The sequence below is a fragment of the Falco cherrug genome, chromosome Z (genome assembly GCF_023634085.1).
Source record: "Falco cherrug isolate bFalChe1 chromosome Z, bFalChe1.pri, whole genome shotgun sequence".
NCBI classification, from domain to species: domain Eukaryota; kingdom Metazoa; phylum Chordata; class Aves; order Falconiformes; family Falconidae; genus Falco; species Falco cherrug.
In genome coordinates, this window is record NC_073720.1 from 73783733 (window position 1) to 73808501 (window position 24769).

Consider the following 24769-nt stretch of genomic DNA (forward strand, 5'->3'; position numbering starts at 1 on the left):
TTGTCATATGCATCTTTTTCCAAGAGACTAGAAGTTAATGCAAGTTTGGCTATTACAAATTTTTACATTTTTTTTCTTTTCATGAGAGATGCTGTTAGCAGAGTTGCTTTTGAGCAGGTTACATATGTAACAGATTGCTTACAAACAAAACATCTGCTGAAAAGGGATGCTTTGTTATTTGTCGAATTTGGGGAGGGGGGGGAACCCGCCAAAACTCCACAGTCATGTTCTTGTGTTTGCTACCCCATTGGCAAAAGACTAATATCCAGCACGCTAAAATCAATGAATTTTGCAAGACTGTTCTTGCTTTGTTCAGGGATCGGTGAAGAAAGGTAAAAATACAGATGGCATCCAGGGTGTTGATGCCATCTAGTGCTGAAAGAATTAATACGCCATACGTCTGAGTGCAGCTGGCCAGTCCTTTCACTGAAACATTGTGTTTGCAAAGGGATTGAAGGAAAGAAGCATGATTTGTTTGGTAATCTTTTCATTTTTTACAATATTGAAGGCCCTCTTGATGTTGAGAATTATAACACGATGTTGTAGATCATCACAGGCAGTTGCAGATGAAAGCAGATTCTTGTCTTTCCTTAGAACGACTTTTTTTTCCTCTTTCTTTATTAATTCTTTATCCATGTGACTTACATGGAGATCACTCTGCTCCTCATGAAGTCCAGACTTCCTGGGTCAGCTTGATCAAATTCTGGAATTGAGCACAGTTAAAAGAGCTAAACAACACTGTCCAAAGGGGTTTTCTTTCTGGTAAAAACCTGTCCCACTTAGAAGATATTCCCTCAGGCTAGCTATATCAAAGGTTATCTTGAATGTTTGTCTAATGTTTCAGGATTGTGCTCTACTAGGGTTTTGCTAGTGTAGTTGGAGGTGTCTCAACCAGGAGGGCTGTTACTGATTCCTGAAGAGCTGTAGTTTTCTCTGGTTTACATGCTTACACCTTTCACAGCCTTTATTCTACTTGTTCCATGACCAGTATACATTTCAATGCTTTTACCTTGCCTTTTTAAACACTGCTTTTCCAATTTCTGATATTTCTGCTATTAGTCAATTACCATCCTGTGGAGAGCAACCAAAAGTTAGGGGTTTGGGTTTTGTTTCTGCTGGAGCTGTTTTACATTGCATAGCCAAGTGTCTGCCTGAAGCGAACAAATGTGTGAAAATTTGTGATCTTTGCATCCTGTTTAAATGAAGTGCAGTTATTAATTGCTTGGACTTTAAACACAATTTCAGTATTGATAGTTTAAAAGGCAGGAAATACTTAGAACGTTTAGACTCTTCAAATTTTATTTCACGCAGAAGAACCAGTTTTAAGTTACTTACTCCATATTTTGGGGAATGAAAGGAAAAAGATATTACATGTTCTATATACAAATCACTTCCGTGTCATTAAAACATTGCTAAGAGATGAACAGAGCTTTCTCTTCTCTAACTAGGCTGTTCTTTTTGTTCCCTTTGTGTAAAGACCTGTCTGATTTCTTCATTTGACTAGCTAAAGAGATACAAGTCTTCTCATTGGCTAGAAATAACGATGTATTTTTCTTGTGTGTTTGTCTATTATCTGTTGTAAGAAATACTGCTGAAGGTCTATGAACTGCATTCATGGGATATCCCTTTTTGCCCTGTTTAATGCCTCCATGTTTGAAGTAAAAATAACATTCTTTGCTCACATGCTAAAAGCAACAGCTCAAAAATGAAACAAAGCTTTTGTGACATTTGAACTTGTTCACATATATTGTGGTCTTTGAAAGTTCACACTTTGCAAATGGTCTTCACAGTTTGTAGTGAATTCTCTTAATAAAATTGTTCAAATCTTCCATTTTAAGCCTGTAAGCAACCATCAGCCATTCCTGACTTTACAGAGGTCAGCTGCCACTTACAGTGGCCCTGAATCTTTGCATCTGCATTTGAACATAGTCAAGCCCAAGTCCAGTTTCATTCAGTTTGGAATACGGTAGGCAAAATCATATGCCATGTCCCTAACCTACAGTGAGCTTATGGCAGGATGTCCTTTTTCTTCACTCATTATTACTTCAAGAGACAGTGCAAAAGCTGTAGAAGTCAATAGATACAGGACTATCACCTCTCTCCTCCTATGAAGGTCTGGTTTCCATAGAAGGCAAGGGAATGCGGCTACAAAGCAACCATGAAAAGTGAAGTTATAAAGGAGAAAAAAAAAAAAAGAAAAACCACCCAAAAAATGGAGAGACATAAGATACAGTGGAGCCACATGAAAAATACCATCCTTCTGTCCCAGAGAAAAGTGTGAGCAAGAAAATAGAAGACGTGATATCCTGGGTGCTGTTCACTTCAGTCAGCATTGGAGTACAAAGCTTCACCAGGTCTTACTCTTTTGATGATGCACTCATAGCACATGCAGACTCATTAAAAAGTTTGTATATTTTGTGTTTCCTCTGAGTTGACATATAACTTTATTTGCAGGTTTTTCTGAAAGTATACTTCGTGTATGTCAGTTAAAAGACGTCTTACTGGTCTCTCGTAGAAATGCGTTGCCCCATCTTCCAGAAACCAGTAGGTGTAACAGTTCTCCCTCCCAGATGTGGGCTGGAGCCTGCCGTTCCTGGGACTGTGTGCCAGCTGAGCTGTCCTCAAGGATTCATCTTGTCTGGAGCTAGAGAAGAACTAAGGTGCATTTCATTTGGGAGATGGAGTGCAAACATCCAGGAGGCTCTGTGTAAAGGTAGAGACCAGCACAAAATCATTTCTGTGTACATATGTGTGCAGGGTTGAAGGGAAGCACACAGCAAATAACTGAGTGAAGGAGGACAGATCTGAACTGCAGAAAGCATGATTTAAACAGCCTGTAAGAAGTGTTGCCTATACCATTATAGCTTGGCCGTCAGGCCTACTTGTAGTTTGTAAAACAAAAAAGTGGAATTCAGAGGTTGCTTGGGTGCCATCTTACAGTGCACATCATCAACTGTCTCTCCATCTCATAAGTCTGTTCTTGGGAAGCTGCCTGCTAAAAGGCCTGATGTGCAGGTAAATTTGAAATTTCAGAGTAGAAGTGAAAGCTCTTGGCTTAAAGATAGTCAAAGTGGAAGTCACACTGCTGGTAAAACGATGATAATACTGGTTTAGCACAGTTTTATGTAAGCCCTTTAGTCAGAACAAATCTGTAAACACTGTGTAAATTCTGGCTGGTAGACAGACTATAGAGGGATGATTCATTTCAGTTGTCTTTGAACTGACTATAGCTGTTGACATGCCCCAAACAACAGTGCACAAGTCTTAAGGCCAAAACTGGCTGACATAAGCACACAGAATATAAAGACGGGCAGAAGATGGTTATGTGCATTTATGTATGGTTCTGCCATGTTCACCCACCTCTTCTAGTACTATTAGGTTATTTATTCCCTTACACATACACGTACACTGAATTGTAAGGAGTTTGGCTTTGGATTATAGGAGGATATAAGCAAAAGTGCAGTTTGTCTGGGAATATGTTACTTGCCTCTTCATGAACTATTGTGCTGCTAGAGCTAATGCTTCCACCCCAAACTGGGGCCCTCACTGGCCACTGAGTGAAAGAACAGTACAGTTATGGCAGTCATTGTGCCAGGTCACTAAAGAAACTGAGGTGGGAACTTGTTTCTCTGAAATGACGAGTAAGATTTTATCCCTCTCTTTAAACATATTATTTCCCACTCTGTGATGTACCACATTGTTTTTCTGAATCTTTTGTGTAAACCTGTGCCAAATCACAGATTTTAATATTTGATGGGATCCCAGCACAAGGCTACAAGCTGAAGTGTTTGGATCAAGATAAAGCAGCATGGCTTGTGTTCAAGCTTTTAGATATTACCAGTGCATAAACCCCTAAAATAAGAGGCACCAAGAAACTCTGAAGATTATTCTTCTCTAGTTAAAATGAACAGTTGCATTCCGCTTGCTTTCATTCTTGTTATTGTCTCCCTTTTGCTGCCAGCATATTTGGCCAGTTCAAAACAGCCATTTTCTTTCTGACTTATTTATTAGTCATTTTACAGAATTTCACTTTTAAATGGAATTTGCCCCAGCCTGAAGGTTGTGGTCAGATGAGTGTGAACCATAACTGGTGGTTATCTTATAAAGTGCGTTCTAATACAATTTTCATCAGAATGAGTTCAGAGGAAGGCAAAATCACTTGTATTTATTGCTTTGCACTCTTAATTACAGAGGTTTAATTGCCTGAGTTATGTCTTTACTGGAACTATTTAGTAATAAAAATATAACTGATATCAGTTCTGAGTTGTTTTAAGGCCTCCTGGGCATAGATGAGTTCAGAGCTGAATGCCTCCTTGTCTCATGAGTCTAGAGAACATTTATCAAACAACACTACAGCAATAAAACAACCTGACCACAGATGTTTTGGGAGGCCTTGTGCCAGGGAAATGAAGTATTGTAAGTTTGTCGTACAAACTTGAGGCTTAAATTTTGGTGGTGGTGTTACCCATATTGTACCACCAGTCCTTTGAAACCTTGCAGCATTGTCATATATGTCACAAGAAGACTCCATTTGTCCTACATAATCATAAAATCATAGAATGGTTTGGATTTGAAGGGACCTTAAAGATCATCTAGTTCCAACCCCCCTGCCATAATATCTTGTAGCAGTAGTTTATTAAAGAACTTCTCCAGCAGCTGCTGCCAGGAATCTTGCCATTGTTTCCTTCAGATTGGTTCCATACCATGCTCCAGGGAACTTAAGAGTCACTACTGTCTTTTCATAGTATATATATCATGTCACAAATACTTTTTTTTTTCTACATCACTGATAATCAGAAACAAGTGTTTTCATCTGTATGTGTCATGTGTGTGGGCAGTGAAAGAACAGAGAAGCCATTCCTTCTTAATGAAGGATGTGTGTAATGAAGGGATAAATAACAAGAGAAACAAATTCATTCTGTCTTATTTATCCCTTGTTTTGTGGTTGCATGTAGAAACCAGAGTCTTATTGTGCTCAGTGATGTACAAAAATGCAGCAAAAAATAGTCCTTTGCCCAGGAGAATTCACTGTTTATGTGTGAGCCTGTAGGCAAGAACGGAAAAGGGGCAGAGAGAGGAAGTTTGCAAAAATATGTGCATTTGTATTCCAGGCAGCATAAAAAACAGTGGTTATAAAAAAACTGCAGTCTAACCATTACAGAGGTTTTATTTCTATAATCCCACACATAAAACTAGTTTGTCTTTTTCTGGATCAGATATTGAAGCTCCTCAGATCCACTGTCCAGAAAATATTGAGACTGAGACTCTGGACCATCATAACTCTGCTAATATCAGCTGGCAGGTACCAACAGCTGAGGATAACTCTGGAGATGAGGCAAGTTAAAATCTATACACTTGACTGGAGGCAGTCTTTCTGTAGCTAGCTATCTCATATTAGTTTTATGATCTGCTAGAATTTCCTTCTTCTGATAAGCAGGAATAGAAGAAAAAATCTGCTGAAAACTTTATATCTTGAGAATTCAGCTTTTTCTGTCTTGGTTAGCATTATGCAGTCACAGGACATTCTGTATGGTGTTTAAATGCATAAAATCTCATATGGTTATGTGGTCAAAAGAAAGAATGTGCCCTTGTTTACAAGATGGAGACAGCTGCTTTAAAAATGAGCTCTTAGAATGTGAAGAAGTTTAATAAATTGTTCTCAGAAGGAAGTAAACCAGTTCATTAATCTAAAAGACTAGCAAGAACACACTGTGATAAGTAAAAACTCATTTCAGCTTCTCAAGTGAGAAAGGAAAATCTCATTTTCCTATCCAATGCAAAGATCAGACATGGGCCTTTGATTACTATGGGTTTCAGCAGTCTGGAAGTGGAGTTACACGGAAAATTGCTCCAGAGCTGTTTCATAAAGACTAGCATTCCCTACACAGGCTCAGACATGATCAAGTTACAGCAACAGCTTTATCATGAGTCAGCAGAGGAACAGTGACTCTGTGTGTGCTTGTAATTTGTTGCAAACACAGGAGATTTGCGCTTGGAAACTGTGAGGTATCCCAGTAAAAGAGGTTTAAATTCACACTTTTTTTGCTGTAGCGTAGCCTTGGTCAGGTACTGTAGCTCTGCTGACACAGGGTCATTCATTGACTGTAGAAACCAAGTGCCTTAGCTCTTATTTGTAGCTGGTTTGTTTAAGCCACAGTTGTCAGGTAAACTGCTTTGTTCACATGAAACCAGCTCTTCTAAAAAGAAGTTCCTTCAGACAGTTTCAACCCATATGAAAGAAACACAGAAAGCATGCAAATGTGATTTACTCCAAATCTAGTGTTTCCTTGCCGTGCCAGAATGTTTTGAAGTATTTTGTAGTGGGCGATTGACTTATAAACATACATAGATTAAATCTGGATATGTAAGTACTTACAGCTCACAACTGTCTGCTCCAGTTATCTCCCAAGTCTGCTGCACTTGCATCTGGAGAGCTGAACTGCAGACAGAGCAGGTTCTGAGCCGGTGTAGTGTGTGATCAGTTCAATGAGACAAACAACAGTCAGTCTTGAGCTTTCTTAACGTGCAGTGCTGTAAGCTGTAGCAGGTCAAGGTCCAAATCTTGACTGAGTAAATCCCTGTTGGTATAAAGAAGGCAGTCTTGAGAGAAGGGGAGCAGAGCACTCTGTTGTGAAGTCTGCCCTCATTACTTGAAGAAGCCATTTGCATTGAGTAGGTTTGACATTGAAGGATACTGTTTTGTGCCCATTTCTTGAAACATGAGTGTCATGATCAGTAACCAGCTTTGTTTTTTAAGTAACAAGTGTTTTCCTATAAAAGGTCTCAGTTCACGTTACCCCAGCTTTCATACCACCGTTTCTTCTCCCAATTGGCGAAGTTGCCATTACTTACACAGCGACTGATAAGTCGGGCAATGAGGCAAGCTGTACGTTCAATGTCAAGGTTATTGGTAAGTGCTGGTAAAAATCTGGGGAAGAGTCTGTCGTGGTTGAAACCTTCTAATTCTGTGCAGAAAGAGACTGTGAGTCACTGTGACCTTTGTGTGTGTCAGTACAAGCCCAGGAGTAATACCATCTCCGTAAATGCTTTCCTGGTCTTGGGTCACAGTTTGCCTAGTACGCAGTCGTTGCTCTCAGATGTTCAGTTTGGGTTGTGTTTTGTTCTGTTGTTCATTCTGAATGTTAAGATTTCTCCTCACATTGGTAGATTGAATGCTTTATTGTGTTGTCACTTACTGCCTTCATCTCAGATATGTTTGGGGTTTTTTCTTGAAAAACTCCAAGAAATTTCCAAGGTTCCCACACACTGCTGATGCAAAACATTGTTCAAGTATTTCTGTCAGTCAGTTGCATTACTCAGTAGTCCCATTAAACAAAGTTTACTCTGTAGAAAGCACACAGAATGCAGAAACCATGAGTTCAGTGGAAGAATTAATCTTGTCCATTCCCTTAGCATCTACCAGTAGCAGCATCTTAAGTGTGCACCTAATTTTGTTGTATCTTCTGATGTGAACTTAAAACTGCTGTTTCCTTGACTTCTGCTGACCACAGATTTCATTTGAGTGTGGTGGCAGTTCAGTAACATAATGTCATGCCATCCCTTCAAATTCTGCAGATGCAGAACCTCCTGTAATTGACAGGTGCAGATCTCCTCCCCCCATGCAAGCAGTAGAGAATGAGTACCCAGCAACATGGGAAGAACCTCAATTTTCAGACAATTCAGGTAAGATGGTACACCCCAAAACATGCATGCAACAGTGGAAAGCTAGGGAACTCCAACCCATTCACCCTTGATCCCTTGGAGTTTAGGACTTTTTGAGGGGATTTTTACCTATTTATTTTTAAGAACACATGATTTGGAAGATATGCCATTTCCTTCTCCATTTGTCAAGGTTGGGTATGAGCAACCCTCTTTTACTTATTGATGTTTTAGGTTGTCTTTTAACTCTTCTAGGTGCTCCACTGACTGTCACTAGGAGTCATGCACCTGGAGATCTCTTTCCCAAAGGAGAGACAACAGTTCAATACACAGCGGTGGATCCCTCTGGCAATAACAGGACATGCGAGATCCACATTGTCATCAAAGGTTTGTTGTCTTAATTTTCTGGTCAATAGTGTATGGCATATCATATCATAAAGGATGCAATGCTACTCCACTTTTTCACTTAGTCTCCACTTTTAGTTATTCCCATTTTATATTGGAGTAACTTGAAGGCAGACAATATTTGTTAGTACCAATGAATAAATCATCTAAGACTGAAGCAGCACAGCAGTGAATTTGGTCCTATAAATTCAAATTAGGTGTAAAAGCACTGAAATTATGATTCATTACACAGTAAAATTTACGGTAACAGATCCGTATTTTTTTTCTCACCAACAGATGCCATGAGAAATGAATTAATAGGTGTTACTGAAGTCTTGCTTCAAATCTGTAGTTAAAAAGGAAAACTATGGGAATATTTCTGTAATGCCCTACAAAGATTGTAACAGATAGCAGAACACTCTTCAGATTTTAGAAGCTGTCTGTACCTATAGATATACTGATGCATTGTGTTTATTGGAGAGACACCTTTTCTCCACACTTTACTTTCTTCTTTAAAGGCTGAACAGTAATTTGGCAGATAAAGTATTAAGTATGAAAATTCTATTTCATCCCTGAGCTCTAGTGATTATGTCTTAGTTAGACATCTGTGTAAAAAAATGTTAGCAAAGAGATAATTTAAAATCATGCAGACTGGAATTTTGGTAATAGCTTTTAGAAAAGGTAGGTTACAAATGGATGTGCTGACTTCTCATTTACTATAAATGTTAGCAGGAGCAAGCCAATGTTTAGCATTATTTCAAGTTCTACATCACCTCAGACTTTAGTGACTCGGTGTTTATAACTATGTTTTCAAACATTCATAATCTCCTTCACAATTGGCCTGTAAAATAAATCATAAGTGAGGTTTTGCAGTCAGTTCCTCCTAAGGTGATTCTGACAAGTCATGTGTTGTTGCAGTAGTGCGGAATGGATGATACTTTCAGAATTCAAAATGTATTATAGTTTACTAGAATTGATTGCGTGAAAGTTCATGTAAAAATTTAGGTTAACGTTTTGTATTTTTTTTATAAGTACTTGCTTGAGCCATGCACCTTTGCAGAAGATGTACAGAAGGGTTTGGGGTATGCATTTCTGAGGTTTTTTAATTTCTCATATGTATTACGAATAAATTTTCTTAAGTCTTCACATTTCTGGATTTCAAAATCCAGTGGCTACGTTTGAGAATAACTACTGCTGAAAGTAACCTGCCTTTACGGAATTAACAAATAATACTTCCACAGACTTCAACAGAGGCAAGATCAGGTTGATAATAGGTACTTTTGGAAATCCTATCAGTGCTGTTTTCCTCTGTGCTTGCTTACTTCACCAATTTGATCATTATGTAAATTTTTGTATTTTTCATAGGTTCTCCTTGTGAAATCTCCTTTGAGCCTGTGAATGGTCATTTTACATGCATCTCAGATGAAGTGGGAGTTAATTGCACATTGCACTGTTCAGAGGGTTACAGCTTTTCAGAAGGATCAAGTGAAAACTACTATTGTGCATATGAGGATGGTGTCTGGAAGCCACATTATTCTCCAGAGTGGCCTGGTTGCTCTTGTAAGTCTTACTGTTACTAAAATGAAACTGAAATTCATCAAACACTATGTTTAATGAAGAAGTAAATGAAAATATCTTAGAAATTATGACTTCTATTTAATGATAACAAATCTTCTCTGTCCTCTGCCTCCAAATTGTTACAAATGCTATGAAAGAATGCCTGGAAGTCCCTAAATGTGTTATTTCAGAAGCTGTCTAAAACATAAAAATGGCAGTGAATTTTAATCCTGGGAGTCACGAAATAGCAAAGATGGCAAAGTAGACAAGGTCTGTCATTGTTTTGAATCAGTATTTGAAACTGTTTACAAACACTGTATTTTCAATAGGAATTTCAACAGTATTTGCAACTTACTGATCTAAATGCACAGTGCATTCTGTACTAACATATCTAATTATCACCAAATCAGAAGCATTTATCTATTTTCTTTGAAGCGGACGCAAGCAAAACTTCAACTGTGGAATTTACCAGCTTTGGTGACATCTTAATAATAAATGTTTTGGAGTAACTTACAAAGTCAATCTTGGCACCATGTTTCATCCACTTCCATCAGAGCAGATTTCTTCATTTCAGCAAATGAGAGCAGTGGTTCAGCTAATAAGCAAATGAGAGTTCTGTTTCAGAGCTATCTGTCAATTCAAAATCTGTAACTTGGACACTTAGGAATGTTGATTTAATTAAATCCTGGATGAGAATTTTTCATATTTAGCCTAGCAGCATTAGTAGTAAGATTTTAAATCTTAATTACTTCTCTCTCAGTAAAAAGCAAGCATGGAGTTTAGTTGACAGTTCACAGGTTTCTTCCATTATGAAAATGCTGAAATAGATATATGACAGATTTTTTTTGATGTCTGTTAGCTTTCCGAATAAAGTTGATGACTAACAAGGGTTCATATTCAACTGCATTGTCTGAGGTATGAGTGATCCATTTTCAGGAACACAACGCTGGAAAATTAGGTTGTTGATTTAAAGGCAATAATTTTTAGCTTGGTATATTCCAGTTTTAGCCTGAACGATTGTGCTTTTAGCTCTGAAACTCTTGCACTGATCAGTAAAAATGTATTTCTCCAACATTTTTCAGTAAATCGTTTTGCAAACCATGGGTTTAAATCTTTTGAGATGCTCTACAAAGCAACACGATGTGATGACAACAATCTTCTAAATGGCTTTACTGATGCATTCCAGAGTGCACTTGGTAAAATGGTAGGTTAGTAAATACTCCTTCATTTTATGTACTTTTTAAAAAATATACCTCATTTTGCTTTTCCTGGCTGATTTTATTTATATAAGGAAAATACAACAGAAACCCATAAACGAAGTGTGTGCTTTTTCAGAAGATGACAAGTCTCCTTTAAAAATACAGATGGGCATTTTAGTGTAATTCAGTCTTCAATGTGGAGTTATATAGGACAGAATTTACAGAAGCACCCAAGTAGCTTAGGGATGTGGCACTCAGATTTTCAGTAGGCTTTCAAAGAGAACCTGTACAGTTTTGAAAACTCTAGTTGTGCCCTAACCTCAGCTTTTGAAAGTTGGATGTGATTATAAAATATACATATTTTAAGTAGACTACATATAGCATATAATATATATCAATACACATGTATTCAAATAGATAAATTCCACATTTGGTGCCTAAGTCCAGGCACTTAAATGCTGTAGCAGTGATTTAAGTAATTTCCTTGAGTTTCTGAGTTCACAGTCATGGTAAGAGCTACGTGGCACTGAATTTGAAGAGGTACTGTGTTCCTTCTCTGACATGTCTCTTGCTTTCCACTCCAGTATCACAGTCTGCCTTTATAATCCGCAAGTCTGTCCTCAGCTGCATATCAGAAGCAGCAGGACTTTGAGTTGTGGTCTTAGGAGTGGATGTCCAGGCTTAGTATGATAGAATTGCATCAGAAGAGAAAGTGGCCATTTACAGATGTTTTGCAGGCCAAGGCCCATATGCTAAAAGCTTCTCTACTAACTAAAAATCATTGTTAGCACATGCAGCTAATGGACAGACTTCTGCAATTTAGGAATATATGTCAGTATCCCTTGTCTGGCTGAAAACTTACTTAGCACTTCAGGCAATTTATGACACTTGGACCTAAATATGTATTACTCACTTGCCTGGCTTCAGTTTTGTTCTCTTCCAGTGAAGTAATCTTGCCTGATTTTATTTCTGTTCCTTTCCCCTAAGAGCCAGCTACCACCAGGTTCCAGTGCTTAGGCTATTATTAGCAAGCAAAAGATAATGAAAAAAAGTTTAGTGACCTGCCGAAGCAATTACATAAAAATGCAACAATCAGGGAAAACAGTCAAAAAGGCTGTTTTGAATAGGCCTATTCCTATTCACAAGAATTTGAAATTCTAGCAGAGATCTGTGAAGTGGGGAGGAATCAGCAGGAGCCATCTTTCCAATGGAAACAGATACAGAAAAAAGCAAAGAACTCAACTTGCTTGAAACCTTTCCGGAAAAAGCAAGAAATACAGATTTTATAAAAAATCATGCATTCATCTGTTCTTATCTAATCTCCACTGCTTTTGTAGACAGAAGACATCAACAATACCGGAAAGGTTTCTGTCAAGTTTTCTGTTCTGTGGTTTCTGTCCTTCTCAGATGATTTTCCCTGTCCTGGGAGGGGGAGAGGTGGGTATGAAGAAACAAGGTTTGAAAACCAGAAACAACGTAACAGCATTGTTGTAAACATGACAGAAATGCAAGTTACATGGCTGGAAAAACCAACGTTTTCCAACCTGTGAGCTCTGCTGATAATCTTCGGCAGAGAGAAACAATCCTGAACTTACTTCTGTATTTTGGAATTCCACATGCAAGAGTGGTTAACTGAATGGACATCTTCCCTTATAAAAAACCTTTTCTCTAACAGAGAGCTTTTATGCCTACAAGTTGCCTTCTTATTTCCCAGCTGTTATCAGTAGAACATACTTCTTTCAGCTGACCTTGCCAGGATTATAAGAGACATGAAAGTTGAAATCTAGTGGCACTGGCAGGGCCAGTGCTTTACATTGTAACTAGAAATCTTTATAAATTGCGGAGAGGGCTACCATTATTTTTTTAATGTTACTTTTCTTTGTGTTGGAAGGTCCCATCATTCTGTAATGATGTTGATGATATTGACTGCAGATTGGAAGACAAGACACAGAAACACTGTTTGGAGTATAATTACGATTACGAAAATGGATTTGGCATTGGTAATTATTGATTGCATAAATTCTTAGCTATCCAGGTTTAACGCGACATAATTCTTTTTGTTCTGAAATACAGAATGTGTTGTGTGAAACGTTTTTTAGAAATAATTATAGAGCCCTTAAGATAGTAAGCAATTACATAACAGGTTTTATAACAATAGATACTATTCGTAGTCTGATTATGATACTGCTTCCCATATAGTGTAGAGGAAAAGTTTACTGAGATGACTTATGATAGGGAAAGGGAAAAAAAAAACACACAGAGAATCCTACAAACCAGTTTGGTTAGCCTGGAAGAAAGCAATTTTGTAAAAACACAATGTTTTGAACGAAAATACTGAAAAGGTACAATACATGATTCTGGAGATTGTTGAGAAAATGAGGAACATCCTTGATGCTGGTTCAGATCAGCACAAAACCCCCACAGTGTTAAAGCTTAAGTTTGCCCATTAGCTGTGCAATTACTTCCTGTATGCAAGGGCAGAATTTGCAGGATGACTGTGGCTATATCAGAGTGAAAGCCGTGACAGTCCTAGTGATTGCTCCCACTGTGCTTGATGCCAAGTAAGTTGTTGTTTTCAGTCCATTTTTGAACAGGTTAGTGTCTGCGTTGTACTGCTGTTGTCCTTGGCATTTCTGAGTCCATGGGGGTGCCCAGAGCATAAAGGCTAAAAACAGGTAACTTAGATTAGCTGTCTGCAGGAGGCATTTTAGCAGATCAGCATCAGAATATGTACCCTGTCATAGGACTGTGGCTCTTTTACAGGTTTATAGTGGAGTTAGTTGGTTCCTACTTATTCTTACCTTTTAGACACGCTTCACTGAGTCTGAGAGCACATTTGTTTGGAATCAGACACAGGGGGCTGTGTGTTCAGTTTGCAGTTGTCATCAGGGTAGGGATGAATACTGACGACAGCTGGATCTGACTTGTAAAGGCACTTGGAGGAAACAGTGTTGAGGCCATGGGATGCATGATCCTATTCTGTTGTGGTTCGTGTCAACCTCTTATCGGAGTTACGTTGTTGCTATTTTTCTGGAGTTTCTCGTGATTTTATACTGGAGAGGCAGAAGAAGAGAGAGGACTCTCCTCAGGTCATAAGAGACAGTTTAGAAAACTAGTTGTGGAATACTTGCACAGTATTAACCACAAAGCTGTGGGGTTGATTTGCCCTAGTTTCCACAAATAAAGTGTAGGCTAGGTGACTGCTAACAGATAATTGGCAGAATTCTTTTCTGTCTTCATGTTTTCTTTGAAAAGAGCTAGGTCATTGAAATAGACCATGCACTTCTACATTTAGTCATTATGAAAAGGTAGATTATGTGCAATTGTTTAATTGTTTCTGGTTGAAATAGTTCTGGTGTTATAGGTGGAAGACATTACACAGGAGGTGAATTTGACTCACTATGTGTAACAGGAAATGTCTGTCAGGGTGATGCTACCAGCTTTTTCTGAGAGGGCAGATGATGGTAGAACTATTCAGGAGTTGTGAGAAGAAGATGCAGTGGGGACATGCAGCATAGGCAGTGATTTCTGTAACTGAGCAGGAGGAGGAAGAGAGCAGTATGAAGATGTTCCTGGGAGGTGAGGGTCCATGCAAGACAGGAGAAGAGAAAGACTTGCAACCTGTATCTTTTGTAGAAGTATTTCTTTAATGTTTCAGCTAACTGCATGAGATTCGGGATCTCTAGGATATCAGTTAAGTGTGAAGCTGGTTTTTTCCTTTTTCTTTAGTCAAAGAACTGGTGCAGTAGGCACTTGTGCAGAGGCAAAGCCAGCACATATCATCTGGAGCTTCAAACAGACCCCATTCTACTGGGCATGTATTTTAGAAATAAGTACAGCCTATTCTTTTCCACATGGCTTGCTTCTCTTTTTGTTCTTTCTTAATGCCTCACAGGACCTGCCGGCTGGGGGACAGCAAACCAGCTGGATTATTCCTATGATGATTTTGTTGATGCAGCGCAAGAAGAAGACTTATCCAAGCATTTCTCTGCCTCTGTAAAGGCAGCACCTGCTCGAGTCAAAAGGCATAAGCTGAATGTTCCAATGACTGACCACAAAATCAAGTTAATATTTAACATCACAGGTGAGAAAAGTCAAAATACCCTCCTTTTCCTGTTCCTTCTTTTTAACAAATGTTTTGAATATCTCAGTAAAATTTAGCCTTCAGTTCACAAAGCCTGCTGGAGATGCAGGTGATAGTTTTCTGGAGACATTCATAGCCCCGTTTCATCACAGACGTTCTGCTTGGGGGAAAGATCACAGCCTCATGCTCAAGGAGAGCATTGTGCGCATGGCCTACTTTCCACTTTCCACTGGCAAGTTTGAGTGTTGTACTCTTGATATACTCCAGAGTATACTGAAAGTGCTGACTGTAAAATCTGTGTGCTTTTTTGTATTTTCTGTTTATATCCCAGCTAGCGTGCCACTGCCTGATGAAAGAAATGATACGCTGGAACTGGAAAACCAGCGACGGCTCCTTAAAACTCTGGAGATGATCACAAACAGACTGAATAGGACTCTCAATAAGGAACCCATGTATTCTTTTCAGTTTGCATCTGAACTCATTGTAGCTGACAGCAACTCACTGGAGACTGAGAAGGCCTTCCTTTTCTGCAGGCCCGGTTCTGTGCTGAGGGGGAGGATGTGTGGTAAGCTAGATTACTTACTCCTTACATGTATTCAGAATCCTTTGAAAAGCAAGGTTTTGGAGGATGTTTGCAGAGGGTTATGGTTTGACACAGTCCAGTGCTTGTGGTCTCGCAGAACAATAAACTGCAAAAATGTGCAGTTTGACTTCCAGAAGGTGTTTATGTTCCTAACCAAGGCCTGGGGAAAAAGGACACTTTTGTAACCAGGATTCCACTCCCATGGGTTAATCAGGCATATAGACACATGGTGATACACAGGAAAACAGTGCTTGGTATGCAGTCTTTTAACCCTATTAGTCTTGTGGGTGATGTGTAGCTGAGATAGGGAATTGGATTCCATTTCCTGTGTGAGCTTTGCAGTGTTCCAGAGAAATACAACATTTGCTGAGGAGCAGATCCACATTTCACATAAACAAGGTTTGACTAAATGGGGACTCCAGAGGCAAGACAGGTATGTATGATTGTGCAGTCTGAGGGGAACCCACTCTGAGGGGAACCTTATGTTTCCAATGTTACAGTCAACTGCCCTTTGGGTACCTATTTCTCCCTGGAGCATCATACCTGTGAAAGCTGCTGGACTGGATCCTACCAAGATGAGGAAGGGCAGCTGGAATGCAAAAGTTGTCCATCTGGTAGCTATACCGAGTATCTACACTCTAGGAGCATCTCTGAATGCAAAGGTGAGAACTTGGTCTACTTCATACAGCCACTTCTGTATGTCTGGTGACATCCTTTTGGATCCTGTGGTGGGACGATTGGAATGAAGTTAGCCTGTGAAATGAGGAGCAGTCCTAACTGCCCCTTCATGCATATGCAAAGAGAAAAATCCAGGTTTTCATCAGTGCTGTGGCATGCAGGATGCCTGGTAGATGTTTTAAGAAGAGTTGGCCTTTGAAGCTTTGTTGCATTTCTGTCTTCATTCTATGAGATTGTAAGCCCATTTTACAGGGACTAATACACTTAAAATAATGCCATTCTTGCCTTTGCCAATCCTCTTCCTACCTCAATCAAAGATAAAATGTTTGCATCCTACACTACGGTGCTGGGACACTGAGCACCTCAGCACCACTACTGTGACTTTTTCTGAAAAAGCAGTTGCTAGTTTTATTTCCTGTTTATTGTCTTTTCATTAATTTTGTTGATTAAAAATGAGTAACTGAGTTGCAATAAATCATCTGTGAAGCTGATTGGAAGATAATTAACTGGTTAATAATTCACAAGTGCACTATCTGTAACTTACCCCAATTCTTTTTTTTTCACTCTTTTGCTCTTTGCACCCATGAAGTCCTTCAGAGTAGAGTAAACTCTAGAAATAAAAGTTCTTGTGATGTGTGTTGTTATTTCAGCATTACTTTCAGATGTCAAGAGCCATGTTTCCTGTTGGACATTGCTTGATATTTATGAATTCTTCTGCCTTATAGCTCAGTGCAAGCAGGGAACGTATTCACCTAATGGTCTTGAGACCTGTGAAACTTGCCCACTTGGCACATATCAACCAGCATTTGGATCCAGAAATTGCATCTCTTGCCCAGAGAATACATCAACAGTAAAAAGAGGTGCAGTGGATGTCTCAGCTTGTGGAGGTTTGTAACAAAAGGGGCTAGACTTTTTTTAATCCAATTCTAAATGCTTCTAAATGTTGCTTAAACATCAGCTAGTGTAATCCAGTTCATCTGTCTGAGATTGAATTCTACTTCTGATTGAGTGTGGACCAAGCAGCATTTCCCAGCAAAATGATAGGTCATTCCCTGGTAGCTTATTTCAAATGCCTTCCTTCTGATGTCCAACATGGATTCTTTTCTAGACATGAATAAAATGAGACATGTGATGGTTACCTACATGAAAATGAAACTTTTTTTCTTACAGAAGAGAAAAGGAATGACAGGATGTTTCTCACTATTATCTCCAGAAGGGGCTTCCACATCTTCTGTACAAAAATAATGAATTTTAACAGTATTTGTTCCATCACATTTTTCAAGAAATCATCTTCAGCTGTCTTTGGGAAGCTTTGTCAGAAAGATTCCTAGAGGAAATAGTCTGCAGGGATTAATGTCCAAAAATCACTTGTCTTTCATCCTTTACTCCTTCTTGAAGGGAAAGGGGAAAAAAGAGAGAGGGTGGGGGGTAAGTGTGGGTAAGGTAGTGATAAACGGGAAAGGAAGTTGCATTTGAAAGCTGCCCCCAGAGCAGCACAACAGCAAAAGGAATAGACAGAAATACTTCCCAGATATTTCCATAGTCCTTTGAAAAACCACTTCACCTAACAGCACAATTTAAATAAGCTTCTCCTAGAGTTGTGAATTCCTGGCAGGTTTCATCCTATTCCTTTAAGTCTGAGGAGGGACTATGAGGGGAAGAGAGAAAATGATCTGAAAGAGTTGGGGGCAGGTAGGGTGGCAGTGCAAGTGATCACTCCAAAAAATTTCCTTTTTTTCTTGCAGTACCATGTGTTGCAGGGGAGTTCTCTCGTACAGGTTTGACACCTTGCTACCCTTGTCCCAGAGACTACTATCAACCAGACCCAGGAAAGTCCTATTGCTTGTCTTGTCCCTTTTATGGAACAACAACTGTCGTTGGTGCCAGATCCATCACAGATTGTTCAAGTAAGCCAAATTATCTCTGCTGGAGAAAGTGAACAAACGGAATATCTAAAGGATGACTGCCAGTAGTCTTAACAGAAAACATCCCACTGACTCTCCTAACAAATGCAGACCTTCCATTTCAACCAGTGAAGTTCACAGATGGTTTTGCCTACTGGTTGTTGCCTCTGTGTTATGTAGGAGTGACAGTGTGATACATGCCAAGGCTCAGTAACGGTGTATACATATACAGAGTGTGGATACACAGACACACACACACAGAGCATATTTACTATATAGATACTATACAGAGTTTTATATATATACAAGTATGTATATGCATGTATGTGTGTAAGTATAAATACATATAAAACATATTTTATGTGTATACCCACATGTATGTGTCTTAGAAACATATGTGCTTAAAAATATATATTTGTAAAATATATATATTCATATATACTATGAATATATATGGTATATAATATAATATATATATAAAATAATACTATGGTTACTGTAAAGTTTGCTTTTTATTCCCATAAATTCACTTTCTTCAGCATATCTTTAGATACATTACTAACATGCAATTATTATGCCTTCACAGAACAGGAACATTGCCACAGAGTGTTGTTAACAACACTTTCATATCGTTCCTCTTTAGGTTTCGGCTCTACTTTTTCAGCAGCTGAGGAAAGCGTAATGATGGTACCAGCCTCTCCAGAAAATATCAGCAAGCAGTACAAAGTCAGCAGTCAGGCAAGGACAAAATATATTTTCCGATGTTATCTCAAATGAAAGAAAGAGTGTCTTATGCAACAGGATATGGCTATGGCCTTTTTAAATGTAGTCATTACGCTGACTATTTCCTGAAGAGATGAGAGCGATGATCATGAGGGGAACACTTAAACTCTCTTCGTAATCATAGAAGCACTCTCACTGAACAGAGGAGACTGCATCAGCTATTAGCAATCTTAAATTCTGGACTTGAAGCCTTCACCTGATATATGAAATATTTATCACACTTACAAAAGAAATGTGAACTCCATGGAGGAAGTTCAGCTAGTCTATAAAATGTAGGTTGACCACACTCAGTCATCCAATGTCTTCCATATGCTGAATTCCAGAAAAATGCTACCAGGCTTCTAAGTCCCGGTTGTAGAATCTTTGTCCTACTTACTGCAACACAGATACACTTGAGAGGAGGCAAGCGGAGCTCCCTTCTGCTGCAAGTACCCAATTTGAAATACAAGCAAGTCCTGATGAGAAAAAACTGTAGTGACATTTGCCAGAGATGCTCCCTTACCCCAGCCATCGCCCCCCCCAGCCTGTAACTCTGGCAAGACTGCTTTGTTTGAATCTGAAGTTAGGAGATGGTATAAACAGAAGCAAAGTTGACTGATGATAAATTTGGCCTGAACCATTATATAACACATGGACAAGTGACAAACTGATCTCCTGTGGCTTTAGTTGACCATTTACTGAAGGGCTTTGGTGAATTCAGATTTGCTACATTAGAAAAAACAGTGAAGTTTGCCACCAGCTCACCTGATGACTAGCAGCAGGAAGTGATGAGCCAGTGTAAAAAGATAAGAAGTGAGAACTCTCATAGAAAAGCATAGTATAAAATGTCACCTGTGAATCATAGCTAAGACAGTTCTAAAGAAACAACTGTGATGATCACATTTTGCTAAGTAAAAGGTCATTTTAAAATAGTAATTCAGATTCCTGGTATTTTTCTGTAGAAGGAAAGAATGGTTGGTTTGCTGAGGAGGCAAAGAGGAAGAGCTAGAAGTTAATGCCAGTGACTTTTTTCCCAGCTTTCCAAAGTGACTATAGGGCATGCAGTTTAAAATTAGAATATTTTGTTCTACCTGTATTTCCACCTTTACTGCAATTGCATCGTTCTTGCCTCTGGCAGGTCTTTCATGAGTGTTTCCTGGAACCATGCCACAATAATGGGACATGCAAACAGTTGGGAAGTGGATATATCTGCATATGCCCACTTGGATATACAGGTAAAAAATTGAGAAGCAGGTGGAGGAGCTAACATGTCTCCATGCCCTTAACATGAGCAAGCATAAAGGAGCAAAACATTTCAGTGCAAGAATATAGCCTAACTAATTGGAATCTCCACCACAGATTTAACATACATAAGCATTACAAAAAGAAATAGTTTCTCATGTTCTCACTGAATTATATTGTGTTTAGCAGAAAAGGATTTTGCATGGGGTTTCTGTTAGTGGAGTTAGTGGGTTTGAAAATCCTATCACTTGGCAATATTTACAATTAGAAAAAGCTGGGAATTTGCACTCTAAATGGCTAATTCCACCAGATCTGTCTGTACTCCTCTTCAGTGTTAACTTCCCAGTTGCTTCAAAGCAAACAGGTGATTTATTACTCAGCTACTATCAAGAAGTGATCTCTGTTACTTGTGATAAGTATTAAGTGCCACTGTCTGGAACTGGTAAGTCAGTTGCCCAGTGTGCATCATACCTTTCTAATAACATTTTATCTCAGGTCTGTGTTAAAACACAATCTAAAAAGAAGATATTAAACCTGAATGTCTGGTAGCGTATGCAACTAATGCATCGTGTTTTCCTAGTAGTCATGGATTCTGTGTTTCTGAATAATTTCAAATTTTGTCTCTCTATTCTCAGTCCTTTATTTTGCATTCTAGGCTTGAAATGTGAAACAGAAGTTGATGAGTGTAAATCATCTCCTTGTCGCAACAATGGAATGTGTAAAGATGGCATTGGGACCTTTGTTTGCCATTGTCAACCAGGCTATTCAGGTAATCTGTTTCACTTCATAGCTCTTCTTCAGACAGGCATTGTTTCTATGCCCAGTAGATAACAAAAAACACAAGGGCTGTATAATTCCACAGATGTGGAATTATAACAGGAAAGCAATCTCATTTACAGGTTAGAGCAAGGTTCCACTGTATGTGAACAGGGTTTGAAATAAAAGGATGAGCATTCAAGGACAGTCGATGTGCATGTGTGTGCCTGTATGGCTTCTGTTTTGTGACAGTTCTGGAAAGAAATGAGGTTTGGGGAATTAGTACATACTCACAAGCGAAGTGCTTATGAGACTGAATATGGCCTGACTAGACAGATCATTTACACAGTTGCTTTACGGCAGCCCTGTGAGTGAGTGGAATTTTTTTAGCTTTTTTCTCTCTGTTTTTAACTCTCACTTGTATGTACATTGAAGGTATTGAAATCTGTGCAAAAACTGGCATGCTTGAGTACTTTCCCAAAACAGCACCTAATTTCTAAATGTTGAAATAAACTACTGAGGAGATAACTTCATGTGATTAAAAAAAAATCTCTATTTTTTCCACCAGAAATGGTCTCCCTCCCCTCATTTTTCGTGTTTATGGCTATACATTTGTCGACAGCAACCCATGCTGGATATTTTTTAAGCTTGAAGGCAAACTATGAACTTCACATCTTTCACATCCCAGCATCTAAATAACACAGCTGATCTCTGTAAATGTTTGTAGTAGTGCAGTTAAACATGGAATTTTACCGCCTGCTCTTGGAGGCATTTTGTTATGCAAGCAGTATGGTGCTGTTCTGTCTTCCACGTTCAGTCACTGCACCATTCAGACCTTGACTATGTCTTGATCATGCCTTGTAACCCTTGCTGTTTGAAGGTCTCTTGTGTGAGGAAGACATAAATGAATGTAGCTCCAGTCCATGTTTGAATGGGGCCCATTGTGTTGATGGCAAGAACAGTTACCGCTGCACTTGTGCAAAGGGGTTTGCAGGTACACATTTCTCTGTTTAAGTCAACCCTCACTCTTTCAGACCAAAAAAGATGTCTTCCTTCCATGTCTAGAGTATTTCAATCTCTTTGCTATATATTACAGTTGATATGGATGTCCTAGATTCCTTAGGTTGATCTCATCTCTCAGAGTCCCTGTAGCGTAAGTGCGGCTTCAGAAGTAAATGTCTTTCAGACATTTCAGACTTTCAGAAGTAAAAAAAATTTAGTAAATGATTGATCTTACTGATTTTGTCATGAACATACTGTGTGATGTTGAGGAAAGAATAAGGACATTCATACGGGTGCAAATTGTTATGTTTAATTTTATTTGGAAAAGAAAAATACTATTACAGTAAACAAGACTATTTATATTAAAACTACTCTTCATCCTCATACTCTGCTTCCTACTGCTTTCCTAGATTTATGTAACAGCTAGGCATATCCATTGATTATCATGTTGCCAAAGAGCTACACCCTAAAATCACAACGCAGTTTTTTCATTCTGCAGTGCTTGTAACATAGAGCCTCTTGTACAGCAGAAATCCCAGAATCATGTGTTTTCTGGCTTTCATTTTCTGCCTTTAGAGTTAAGGTTCCAGCTAAATGTCTTTTGTAGTAGCTTTTCATTAGTAGCTCAAAACAGTTTCTCAGGGGATTTCCTGATTCAGCCCAAATTACTCATATAATGGACAATATCCATTTAAATTTGCCACCATTTGCAAAGTGTTAATTTCTACAATTGCAAAGATTGTTCCTGTAATTCTTCTATGACTACTTAACCTCAGTTAATGAGTAAATCCCAGACCTGCAATGGCTATTCAGAGCAGAGCTGTGACTTTCTTCTTTTCTTCTCAGGTGCTCACTGTGAAATGGAGGTCAATGAATGCCTTTCAAACCCGTGTCTTAATAGGGCTATTTGTGAAGATCGAGTTGGCAGTTTCTCCTGCAAGTGCCTCCCAGGTTTTACTGGTGTCTTATGCGAAAGAAACATGGATGAGTGTCTCAGCAGACCCTGTAGGAATGGAGCTACATGCAAAGATGGTATCAACAGCTTCAGGTGAAAAACAGATGTATGATTAATGTAATACAATGTGGAAAGTCAGATCTGTTGTGGTGCTTCAGCCTTCTTAGATTTCAGCAAAGCATTTGGCAGGCTGATCCAGTATGAATTGTCCCCTTACGGGCACTAAAGGAGATTTTAAAATGCAGGAAAATAAATCCTCATGTCCTCACTCTTAAAAAATTCCAAGATAGACAGCAAAGAAAATATACAGAGTTTGAATTGTAAGCATGGTACAACTGCATGGTTTTAATAATCATCTTCCAAAAGAAATCCACTTTCCCAAGCCTCAAGGGCTTGTCTTGCTTTCCACTAGAAGAATATGTGATGATGAGTTATGTATCTGATAATATTACATTTCTATACCCTAGAAGACAGGGATATCTGTACATATTGAGAATATAGAGATTAAAATACGAATGCTGATGTAATCTTCTGAATATTTATTATATGCTTTAGGGTATCTGGACTCCAATCAGAAGTTACAAATACCAATAGAAGTGTCATATCCTAGGTCACTGCAGAGATAGATGTACCAGCTGTTACTGCCTGGGGTTAATAACTCTCTCCCTCCCCAAAGCCCCAGAAGTTGTGGTGCCTTTCAAAAACCTTGGTTTTCCAAGTACCAGAAGTTTTGGTGCCTTTCTACTGCCTTGGTTTTCCCTCTATGTAAGCATACCTGCCTGAAAAGTCAAGTACCTCTTGTCTATAATTCTGTGGACCTAAAAGGCATGCTTCACTCACGGGATTGCAATGATTGCCTCTCCCAATTTCATATGAAGAAACTCAGGCACTTTGTTTAAATATTGTATTGTCTTTATCAAGAAGAACTACTACACAGCTAATAGAATACAAGCATACTTAAAGGATCAATGAGAATAAAATGCCATTAATTCTGTAGTATCTCTGCTGTTGATATTTTATTTTTTTTTTTAAGTATATGTCATTCCCATTGGCAGATCTGACCTCGTGGCCAGGATTCTTTGTCATGACAGTAGCCACCTTTGAAGTGTGCTTTTTTCCTCTGTAGGTGTCTGTGTGTGACAGGGTACACAGGACTAAACTGTGAAGTGAACATCGATGACTGTGACTCCAGTCCCTGCTTAAACCAAGCCACCTGTGTGGATGCCTTGAACTCGTACATTTGTAAATGTCCCCCTGGCTTTACAGGCAGCAGGTGTGAAACAGGTACACAGGACCAAGTGTCAGAAAAAGGTGGCTTGACTAAGTCTCTGGGCAAGATTTGCACTGGCTGGGCTGGTTTCATACAGCTTTGCCAGAATACAGCTCGGGTGGGGGGACTCTCAGGGGCTGAGTGGAAGCTGTGTGACAGCAGTGTTAATACATGTAATTGCAGACTAGTAACAGCATGTGTGCTATGTCATATTTACATTCATTTTTCTAAGGAACAGTTCTTGCTTTTATTACCTGGTGGGTCTGTCAAGTTTTATTTGTATTTGCCATGTATATTTGAGTTAATTAGCTCTTTCTGTTTCATGTGTTCCATGTAGGGGTTTGCATCACAGGGTCAGAGATTAGTATGTGGTAGTCTCGGCTTTAGAAGTTGAAAAGACATAAAGTTCCCTATGGTTGAGCAAAGTAGGTCACAACTACTGCAACTTGCTAGATGATGCTGGAGTTATGCGACGCAGCCACAAGGCTCAAATCCATTTGTCCTTTAGTCACTCCATGAAAATGATGAAGTGTTACACTAGTAGCTGGTGAATCTTTAAGCAGAGGCTGAAGAGCCCATGTTGGTTTTACAGAGACAGTGGAAGGCATACAGGTCAATTAGACTTGCTATCTTGTTTTAAAGTTTAATAACACCCAGCTTTCAGGAGAGGCTGCATTTGATAGGTGTACATGTAGTATCCTTGTAAAGCATGTCACTCTGTATTGAAGAGCAGC

The 24769-nt window shown here is 39.0% G+C and overlaps 1 protein-coding gene across 1 annotated transcript in view; it reads left to right on the forward strand.

The window, feature by feature from the left end:
• Positions 1-24769, forward strand: part of SVEP1 (sushi, von Willebrand factor type A, EGF and pentraxin domain containing 1) — a 128839-nt gene that overhangs the window by 49956 nt on the left and 54114 nt on the right. The window contains exons 7-25 of the mRNA XM_055699432.1: positions 2516-2713; positions 5217-5335; positions 6781-6910; positions 7576-7683; positions 7915-8046; positions 9409-9603; positions 10683-10804; positions 12691-12799; positions 14695-14883; positions 15215-15448; positions 15967-16128; positions 16870-17031; positions 17890-18051; positions 18692-18786; positions 19949-20045; positions 20708-20821; positions 21689-21802; positions 22657-22858; positions 23892-24049. Of these exons, the coding sequence (XP_055555407.1) occupies positions 2516-2713; positions 5217-5335; positions 6781-6910; positions 7576-7683; positions 7915-8046; positions 9409-9603; positions 10683-10804; positions 12691-12799; positions 14695-14883; positions 15215-15448; positions 15967-16128; positions 16870-17031; positions 17890-18051; positions 18692-18786; positions 19949-20045; positions 20708-20821; positions 21689-21802; positions 22657-22858; positions 23892-24049 (2802 nt within the window). The remainder of the gene's footprint in view (positions 1-2515; positions 2714-5216; positions 5336-6780; positions 6911-7575; positions 7684-7914; positions 8047-9408; positions 9604-10682; positions 10805-12690; positions 12800-14694; positions 14884-15214; positions 15449-15966; positions 16129-16869; positions 17032-17889; positions 18052-18691; positions 18787-19948; positions 20046-20707; positions 20822-21688; positions 21803-22656; positions 22859-23891; positions 24050-24769) is intronic.